This window comes from Dysidea avara, chromosome 7, assembly GCF_963678975.1.
Source record: "Dysidea avara chromosome 7, odDysAvar1.4, whole genome shotgun sequence".
Lineage (NCBI taxonomy): Eukaryota > Metazoa > Porifera > Demospongiae > Dictyoceratida > Dysideidae > Dysidea > Dysidea avara.
In genome coordinates this window covers 327,542-338,583 of record NC_089278.1, presented here as the reverse complement: position 1 = coordinate 338,583, position 11,042 = coordinate 327,542, and the positions used below count along the sequence as shown (strand labels likewise).

The window sequence follows — 11,042 nt, the reverse complement described above, 5'->3', positions numbered from 1 at the left end:
GCTGTTTTTCAAGATCCAGCTCAACTTGTACAAGAAGCATTTCTGACTTTGGACATCTTCATAGTGGAGTTCTCTTCCTGCAAATTTGGTTCAGGAAGTTCCGTGGTAGCCAGACTGTTACTATTTCTGCAGTATAGTCATTTTTGTTAGGTTAAACTGTAAGACTTATTGTACTGTTGTTATTGTGTATGTTGTACAGTTTTCAGTTGTGTACACCCAGTACAGAGGAACCATTGAAAGTCTCAACAAATCCATCAATCAATATTTTCTGATAAAAAACTTGTCTGATTATTACTTTAGAAGAAGAGTAATCAAGTAATTGTTGAACAACTATCACTCATCACTATTCCATCTATTTGCTCTTACAAAACATTTCTTTTGTTTAAAATCGTACAAAACTCCTCACTAAAGATTCACTTTCAATACCTACCCTTCCACATCTATATGTAGTTTTGGTAATTAGTAGAATCTTGTAATCAGTATAATCCCTTGCCTTCAACCACCCAAACTTAAATACTGTTTTGTAATTATCTAAAGTGGTAAATGTATGGTGTGATTGAGAACTATAAATAAATTAATAAAACAAATGGATAAACCTTTTATTTGTATATGATAATAACACACAATTATATAATCCAGTTAGTGATTGATTAATAAGCTTTAATCTCCACTGTGATCCGCTGAGTGTTAATTATAACAATGTCACAACTCACAATAGTTATACTATTACCTCGTTTTGTTTAGTATACTTGGTATGTTGTAAGGTGACCTTGTTAGCACTCTTTACTATCTTCCCTGATCTAGCTGGTGTCATGCTATAGTGACATTAGAGGACACTTGTGTCACATAGTAACCATTAGGGGACACTCCCGTCACATGGTAACCATTACAGGACACACACTCACATCACACGGTAACCATTAGAGGACACTTACATCACATAGTAACCATTACGGGACACACACTCATGTTCACACGGTAACCATTAGAGGACACTTACGTCACACGGTAACCATTAGGATAATAGAACTTTTCATTCAGGTAAATCACTGTTGGTTGGTCAATGTTGATATCGGCATAGTAACCTAGTGCAAAGTCACTATTTAGTGGATTAAAGGATTGTCCGTCATACACTCCAGCCACTGCCTGAAATAGTCCACCATTACAATTAAGATGTTACTGGCTGCAGACACACCTGGGCATATGTTCTTGACAACATTTTTAGTTTGTCATTGTTTAAAGTTCCATTACTAAACCACAAACCTTCAGCTACACTAGACTGGGTTGTGATGTCATGGTAACCTTTAAACTGCCAGTAGATCCACGACTGTAGTAGATCATCTGCCAAACCCTGTAAAATTTGTATTAATAGGATTTAGAAGAAAAAGTAGTGAAACAAGGAAATAGATAAAAAGTAGTGAAACAAGAAGAGAGGTTGTCTATAGATGGATTTAACAAGAGGACGTGGCACTATATTACATCATGTTACATACCACAATCCAGATTTGTGTAGGGCAAAAGATCGAAACATATTTTGGAAGTATTACTGCTCACTGTTTTATTTTTTTTTTAATTTAATAATGCTTTACAGTCATGGATTTTTTCTCCTTTCTCCAACTTTTCAAACACACCTTAAGTAGCTAAAGTCTTTGAGCAGGCTGTAGGACCAGGTGTCCTACAGACCTTCAGCACTTGTGCTGTAAAGCATTATTAAATAAAAACTGTATTACTGCAACAATTGATCACTAAACCTTGTAGTCTAATATGACTTCGCTGAAAAAGAATTATGAGGTGACTTTTCTCTACAGCTGGTTTGTGAACATGAAACTTAAATCACCTCCCAAAACTTACTGAAAAGTAACTGATTATTCCATTGCCAAGTTTGTTCATGGTTTTAGTCTGCTTTTATGGTTGTTTGATGGGAGAGTTGAAGGGTTGGTTGATGGGTTAGTTGCAAATGACATTGTGTTTCTTTTGCCCTACAAAAATGACTGGTAATTTGTGCATGTAGCACATTTTTATGACCACGCCTCTTTGTTACACACATCTATACCTGCAGATATACTAATGGACATTAATCTCTACTCCATAACAATCATGACTGAATTAGGGATATCTGCAGGTACAGACAACCTCTCTTGTATCAATACTTTTGTTTTCTTTGATCCCTAAATAATTATCCAACTTAAACTTTTATTTCTATAATTATGACTACTAAACCTGCACACACCACATCAAAAGAAAGAATGTCACCAGACACATACATAATTTTGCACCTGAATGTGTGCCCCTACTATCAATTACTGACAAGTGAAGTAACCAGTACACTTCATTTTTAGCTACAGTGTATGATCCACTTGTTACAGTGTATGGTCCACCTGTTACACAGTGTTTCAAATAACATACGAGAAGCATCTCTACAATTAATCCACTCATTACGGTAAATACAGGTGATAAGTGTGATAGCTAGTCAACACAGCCACAGACGAGGGGTCTGATATTTTGAGAAATTTTGTACACTCCTGTGGTAACCTCTGTAAATTCCCATGTTTGCTCTGTAAATACAGATAGTTTCCGTAAACGATAATTTACGTTGGTGAAATCAAATTGGAAATCAGAAATCATGGTGGAAATCAAACAACGCGATTTCACAAGGAAGCTGTATTGTGCTATTGCGAATTGACACCTGTGTTGTCAGCGAAAAGAACTGGGAAATAAAAGGAGGACAAAGGAATTCCATGATGCGTGTATTGTACATACGACTGCAGTTGGCGAAAAAGCATGTCTTGGGACATCAAACAGTGAAGGAATTAAGCTCATAGTCTAAGTTATGCACTAAGTCAGCATAAAATTCTGAGAAATGTGTTGGAATGGTATAAGGTCGCTTTGGGGTTGGCTATGCCTAACCAATACAGCCAGTTGTTATAAAGGAAAGGTGATACTGGTTTTTTTTGGGTGATATTGTTGGGCAAGAAAGTATTGGAAAGTTTGTAATAATTTTGTAGATGTTTAATGAGGTTACTGAGATGGTTAACCTGTGGTTGTTTACTATTGGTAATTGGCAAGACAAACAACAAAATAGCTAAATATAACTGCTAGCTGAGTAGCTGTACAAGATGAATGTCATTCACATTGTAGGATGGAAGGGTGACTGCTTTATTAGAACATATTATGGAATGAATAATTTCAGAAGTCAAAAAGTGCACATCAGTTAGAAGAAAAACATGGAGGCCAAGATGTAGGTAGTTTTTGAGCAACAACATAATAGACTGGTCTCTACTGTCTATGGTTTACCATTTCAGGCACCTATTATGCCCAAATTATGTTGGGAATTAATACCCACTATCAAACAGTAACAGATACCTGGTTGGCACATTCTTGTCATATGAACAAGTGCACTACAATAAGGTCGAAAATGTATGCATTTTTCACTTAAAGTGAGGCCTAACCATCTTGTACATAGTCACGCATCTCAGTTAATGCCTATCTGGGGAAGCAGATGCCTTGTCTTGCTTAGTGGTGTTGAAACTTTGGGTTCCAGGCCTTTCTCCATGAGACCTATACAGTCCTCCTGCGGGTTACTAGTCCTGTCCCAGGAAGATTTCCTACACAAGACTCAAGTAGTGTAGCAATAGCTATGTTACCAGAGACTTAAGAACACATTAGTAAATGCCAGGCTGGGTGGGCTGCCTCCCCAGTTGACACCAGACCATCAAGGTCCCCAATATACAGCTGGGTAAGCAATGTGTGAGTAAAATTTCTTGAACAATAACAGCAACTAGGCACCGAATTTGGAACCTGTCAATTAGCAGGACACTTGGCTATACTACACCTCAGTCAGCTATACATCTACATAGTATTCACTCTATTGACTCATCCCATAGTATTCACTCTATGACTCATCCCATAGTATTCACTCTATTGACTCATCCCATAGTATTCACTCTATTGACTCATCCCATAGTAGCTAATACAGTTACCACATTTCATACAGTGATGTGTTCTCCATCCGACAACTCCTTGGAATGAGGGGGTGTATCATCATACGCACCCCACTCTGTCATAAAAGTGGCCACACCCAATTTTTTGCCATCTTCTTCTCTTATTTTAAGAGTTTCCTTTTCCAGCCCTTGACACAGACGAGCGTTAAAAGGCTAAACAATTTTATAATGTGAGCACTGTGTCATTGATAAGTACCTCGCCATTCTTGTCTAACAAGACACAATAGAGATGATATGCTAGCACCTGCCTGTAAGGACTGTATAGCATTGTTTAGGAAACTAGTACAATTACCTGTCATTGTATAGAGAACCACCAGGACCTTCAGTTAAACCAGTGTTAGCAAAGCCATTAAATGGCACCTATGAGTATTAGCATGTAATGATGTACAGAGTGTGGTATATACCGATGTGATAATTATTGTGGGCTCAAAGAAGATTACATGAGAATTATCAACTTCTCTGATGGCTTGATGTAACCTGGTATACATTGGTGACAAATTGACCTTGTCAGCAATATCTACAATGTGATAATAATCATCATAATAATACTATATATGACATACGTGGTTCCAATTGATCAGGGTGACGATAGACATCTCCAGCCCATGGCTCATTGACCAACTCATAACCTGTTATATACGCTAGTTAGTGGTAGTGGTGTTTATACTCACCTAACACATAAGGGTTGAGGCTAAATTTCTTAGCTATTTGTTGCCAGAACAGAGCAAAGTACTCTTGAACATGTTGCTCATTGTCATACAAGCTTTGCCTGTAATAAACTAGCTACACCACACTACTCCATCAAATATGTTTGTACTATGATATCTTACCAGGTCTTCCCTTCAGCATCACAGAAGTAATACTGAAAGAACGAGTGTTTGGAGCAATCTTCTCTACTGGGATATCCCGTAGTGTTATCCACAGGGTATGCATGTAGGGATGGATATGGCTCAGGAAATGGAAGAGGTTTAATTGTACGGTCAGTATACAGTGCAGCAAAGTCCGGAGCTCCTTCACCTTGAATGAGACATAATATTATTTGATCTACTGTAGTTATCTTACCACAAAATTTTGGAGACCACAAGTCTTGGTGACAATCAAGGATCGTGTATATTCCTAATTTTCCCAAGTTGTTCACAATGTCTTCAATTACCTGAGACACAATAAAGTATTCAATTACAAGTGCTAGACAAAAAACTACTCCAGTACATTAAAAACCATTCTGCATTATGATCATTGATAAAACAATAAAACACTCACAGAGAACTTATTAATGGTCAGATAATAAATATAGGCTGCATATTGAGGTCAGGTGACTACATACATCCAGAGGTTTACCAGGTGGGAAAAGACTTTGTGACAAATTTTTTGTAAAAATCGGTTGGTCCAGCTGTGGACAATTTTTGGTCAAGTTTGGTGTCCAAAACTGACCAAAGTTGGTAGGAGCCAATTTTGTAGACCATATTTTGCTCTTACCTATAACCCGACTTGTTGGTGATTGCTCAGTGTATTTATTGTCATTCCTACAGTCCTTATTTATACCTTAAGATTAGACTAACTAGCACTCACTAGCTAGGAGTAGGGACTGCAAAGAATTCTGGTGTTTGCCATAATTATGAAGATACTCTAATAGAACAGTCAAATACTTTAATGAACACTTGTAACATCTACATAGGATTTGTATATCTCTATTGAAACTATTTGCAATCGGTTGATATGCATGCTAATAATTTGACAATGTAACTATACAAGTATCATCAGTTATCTCTAATGGGGGGATGGGGATGTGTTTTAAAATTTCATGGAAGAATATCTCAAAGCCCTGACCACCCATTGACTGACTGAAACATTACAGTTTGATGAAGCCAAAATCAGTTTAGAGGGTACTTATTGAGTAATATTCTCCTTCAAACGCCTTAATAATTCTTGACTTCTTTTTCTGATGCTTCAAATCTTTCTGAAAAGGTCTGAAAGTTTATAGATTATGAAATAATGTTTTTACTATCATATGCGATAGCAGTGGTGGATTTTAAAAAATTAAAAGCAGTTTCTGAAAAATTAAGGAGTCCGGGGACACACCCAATGAGATTTTAAAGGCTCAACTTTAGGCTACCTTAGTAGAACGACTAAGTGAAGAAAAAAACGTTCACTTTTTGATAAAAGCACCAAACTTGGTACAATATCATATTATCATGCTCAAAGAACAAGTAGAAAATGTATCAGGAAGCCATAAAAATGTTTATAGTAAATCCTGGAACTTTGCATAGACGAGCGTCATATCCAAAAGCTGATCAAGGGAGGTGTCCATCCAGGTAATGACCTTGCCATGTTAAGAAGCACAGAGGTTCATGATATATGAAGCCATAAATGTGCAATGTATTATTTCTATTGGATTGTGCGTGTCCTTTTAACACTGAAATATCAGCTCCATTAGAAGTGTACAACACATTTTGACAGACTTTCTGATTGCACCTGTAATACCTAGTTTAAAAGTTTCCAAACATGCCCTAAGGCAATGATTTTGACATGATAACAATAACATATATGCAACACTTGGTAGCATTTAGCATAATAGTGATCCAGTGGTACACAGAAAATTTGACAATTATACCACTACATTTGAGCAGTATGAATTAAACAACTGTTAAACCCCTCATATACCTTCTGACTAGCTATACTTTGAATTTAAAATTTATAAGCAAGTTTGACCAAAATCACCAGATCCACCACTGCATGTCTATAATTAATGTAGTTGCTAGAAACATCATTACTTGTCAACATTGTTTCATATTATATGGTTTCCCCTGTTGTTGTTTTTATAGTGAAAAGTGGGTATTCTAATAAAAAGAACAAACACACATACAGACTAAAAATAATACAAAAGACTAATGCTACAACTACATACAGTGGAACTGAATCCCTTGGGACCAGGGGTGGCCCCCCCCCCCATAAGTCTGAAAAGTCCGTATCTCTGAAACTGTGTATAAACAACCTTAAAATAACATAAAGAAAAAACTTTTAAATATCAGTATTTTCTACTACCCTAATAAAACTGTCACTACTCTAATAGAGCAGTCATTTCCGAAGTTTGGTTAACCAAGAATCCGGATAAGTGGGGTCCAGATAACTGAGGTTCCACTATAACTAGCTACTACTACATGAAGGGGAATACAATCATTTTCTCCCTGTTGAAATTGCTAATGAAAATTAATTAGTTTAACCACTCAGTCTTGTAAAGTGTTGATTGTTTGCTCTGGTATTCTATTATAAAGTACCTCATGTTTCTAGCGACTGAAAAAGATATGCTGTGAAGTGAGACAGTTATTATAAGATATTTAGCCAGGGAGGAGTGTGTGGCTGTAATGGTTGACTGCTCTATTAGAGTATCTCAATCATTAAATCTTCATTAATGGACTAAGTGCAACAGAACTATAGTGGGGATGGAGTTGGCTTGTGAAATGCACAATTCCTGGGGTGTACAAATTTTGGATGAATGGTCCTGCTGGACTACGTTCCTGCCGAACTGACCAATTTTCATATCCAAATTTGATCTGGTCCAACCAGATCAAGTAGTTTTCTGTTGCATGGCCCTATTCTGCTTAGAGACATATTACCTGGAGATATGTCATATTGTATTCTCCTCTGGTTGGCTCTACTCCAGGCCAAGCCACATACAAACGGACCACATTTAATCCACTGTCTTGTAGTAGCTGCATGTCTTCATGGCTTAGTGAATCAAATGGATCAAACATGTTTAGTTTAGGATGATATGGGAACACCTTGTATACCTACACAAGAAAACATATACAACCATAGATACCCTCCATAATCTACAAGTACCAGGAACACTTAAGTTATAAGTAAAGCACTACCATGCATGTGTATGGAAAATACAGCACAAGGGGGCATGTCAATAAGTTAATATAGTACGAGGCGAAGCCAAGTGCTGTATTTGCCTTGAGACATGAGTGCTGTATTCTTTGTACACGTAAGCATGGGTGGTGCTTTAAGTGTTTTATTGTACTTCCCAGTTGTCTTGCTCGAAGCGATTTTGACAGTACCCAAATTGCTTCAGTTTTCGGTGATCAGACTACCAGTAAGTTGTCATATAATCTATTTGTAGTCATAGAACGATTTGGTAGGATTAGTTTGGCGTTTGACAGTGTCACACACGTGATCTACCATGCTGTCTGTGTGGGGTTATTGCTTCAATGTCAGACTATCAGTAAATGTTGATGTAATCTATTTCTAGTCATAGAACCAACTGGTAGGATTAGTTTTAGCGATTTACAATGTCATGCACATGATCAATCGTGCTGTCTGAGTTGTTTTTGTAACATTCCTTACATAACTGCAGTATTTGCCTAAGTATACTGTATTTGTCCAATTAGCAGTGTTGGGACAATTACTTTTTAAAAGTAACTAATTACATATTACTTGCAACTAAGTTTTGTTACATATTACCGATATAATAAAGTAACTATAATAATATTACACATTATATTATTTTGTGTCCACAGCCTTAAGCTGTCATGTGTGAAACTACCACTTTATCACGTGACACGATTGTGTTGTTGGACAATGTGTAAATCTTGGAAGAAACTGGTGAATAAGCTTCATTCATTAATTTGAGGTGGCTTCATTACTTCGTTGTGGCTAGACACGGGCTACACGTTACTCAGTGGATTACTAATGAGATTAGTTTACTGGTTTTTATAGCATATTTCATTATATTACTTGGTTACAGTAATAATTATTACGTAACGCGCTACCCCCAACACTGCCATTAGCCACATAACTGTGCTGTATGACTCATACAGTACAGTTATGCAGCTAATCGGTACAATATGGAAAATACAGCACGCGGCAGCACTTTGAACCTCCCACGCGAGTACAATAAGTTACATTAGGGATCAAAGAATAAAAAGCGATATTATATCTTCAGGCGTAGACCTCCCTTGTTTCCGATTTATTTTTCATTTCTATGATATGATTTCCAATTGAGTTTAAAATTCCTAATATTTCGGCCTAGCCAAGGCACCATGAGGGTATGTAAGGATGCATGGTTTCGGGTAAAAACTTTTTCTTTTCTTTTTTTAAGAAAGTACAAGCCTCCATCATCCATAATATTTAAAAATAAATAAATCATACTGTATGATGATGATGCAACCGTAATGATGGACGTGTAGCTGCGAAGTGTAGCTGCATGTAGCTATCCCACCGATGAATCCAAACTATCTTGTAATTAGGCCACCAATTGTAGATTCCTTGTTTCCTGTCACCCACCCACATGGTAATTTTAGAGCTGCATGCAAATTATTATTGCATTTAATAGTCACGTGATCTAATTATTTTTGTTTATAAGTGCTAGTGTGAGCACATGGTGTATTATTGGGAAGGTAGTGAGTTTCTGATGTTGTTTAGTGCCAAAAGCACTGATAATTACGCAGTTTGAAGCCATTCCAGGATTACAATTAGCAGCGTATCTCTTCAAGTAGCCATTGGCGGAACAAGATAGATTAATGAACAGTTAGGAGTCCCACTCATCTGAAAATCTGTTATTACGTGTGTGGAACATACGGAAATTCGTACTGTTACAGTTGATGGCTAAATTAGTGTTATCTATGACCACAAGCATGATACACCCAGCCAGCAAACTCTACTAGATAAAAGCCTTAAAGATTTGAAAATGAGGGGTCTGCAACACTTTGAATCTAGGCCACTTCAACTAAATCTTTTGTTTCTCAGGCCCGACCGACCCTATATTTTTCAGCATAAAATAATTATGTTAATCACATGATCACCTTGCAAAGAGTGATAACGCCACGAATGAGTTGCAAATTTATCTTTAAGCTCCCAAAAAGTAAGTGCCACTAAATATCTCAACATATAGCTACCTACTCACAAGTGATACGGCAAGCGTAATGTAGCTTAGCCACCGTTTGACTCGCAATATCACTCTTCAGCTAGCAAAATAGCCTATTTTTATTTTACCGACCTTTATTTGGCTGAATTTCACCCGAGAAACATAAGATTTAGTTGAAGTGGCCCTAACCTTCTATGAGATTTGAATCTTGATGAATCCCAGTGAAATCACAACAAATCTTACATCTCTGCTAAATCTGAGAGAAAAGGCAACTAGGAGTTAATTAAATAATAGATTTTAACAATATAATAAATAATAGCCGCCCGTACGCATGGTATTGACCATAGAGGGGTGTCTATTATGATATAGTATTATCTATGGCCTGAATATAGGACGGGAAACAAGTGATTTACAATTGTTGACCTTAAGGCCACTCCAAATAAATTCTCTGTTTCCCGTCCACCGCCCGCATCTAGATACTGTCAGTTCTAAATATTCCATTATTCCGTATTCTTCCATTATTTTCCGGTTATTCTTGCATACTGACAGGCTCAATAAAAGCCATCTCGAAACAGGGTCAGCTCACGTGTCAGCAGTGCTATCAAGTCGGCACAAACTTCACGTTTGTGCTATTTTTGCAACTTAAAAGGGAAGGAACAAGCTTAAGCATGCCTTTATGCAGCTTTTTATGGTTATGCCAGCCATTGCCAGGCAAATAATGGCTTGAAAAGCTGCCAATCTTATAATGAAATAATGGAAATGGACCGCCCGCCCGCATGCAAATATGCTTGAATTCAGGACGGGAAACAGAGAATTTATTTGGAGTGGCCTAACAATAACAGCAAAGTGTTGTAAACTATGCGATAAAGAGCTTACCACGTTCACACCATGGAATAGCCTTGATCTCCCTACACGGAACAAGGCATTTAAGGTGATTATTTGCAAAGGTCGACTGAACTTACCAGAAGGGTCAATCATTTGTTTGGTCGAATTATTAACCTTCATACAACATTGTTCACTCAACACTCCAGTAATAGCTATAATAACCAGTATAGACGCTGCAGGGACCATAGATACTCGGTACATTATAAGTCGTGGCTAAAATGAAATCACTGATTACTATTATTACTCTAATAAAGCGTTCACAAAAATTACCGCTTATTCCCGTATACTAT

The 11,042-nt window shown here is 37.1% G+C and overlaps 1 protein-coding gene across 2 annotated transcripts; it reads right to left on the bottom strand.

The window, feature by feature from the left end:
* Positions 1–552: 552 nt before the first annotated feature.
* LOC136260688 (endoglycoceramidase-like) lies at positions 553–10,983 on the bottom strand. 2 transcript variants are annotated; one of them, XM_066054514.1, is made up of 15 exons: positions 10,830–10,983; positions 10,744–10,775; positions 7,616–7,789; positions 5,064–5,154; positions 4,832–5,018; positions 4,673–4,770; positions 4,565–4,630; positions 4,406–4,518; positions 4,294–4,361; positions 4,198–4,249; positions 3,993–4,154; positions 1,196–1,351; positions 1,001–1,146; positions 731–815; positions 553–680 (listed from the first exon to the last, which is right to left on the bottom strand). In XM_066054514.1, the coding sequence occupies exons 1-15, from the start codon at positions 10,951–10,953 to the stop codon at positions 651–653; spliced, it is 1,584 nt and encodes a 527-aa protein (XP_065910586.1). In that variant the 5' UTR covers positions 10,954–10,983; the 3' UTR covers positions 553–650. The 2 variants fall into 2 exon arrangements, with proteins under 2 accessions (XP_065910586.1, XP_065910588.1); XM_066054516.1 differs by having other exon boundaries at positions 4,442–4,518.
* Between the last annotated feature and the right edge of the window lie 59 nt (positions 10,984–11,042).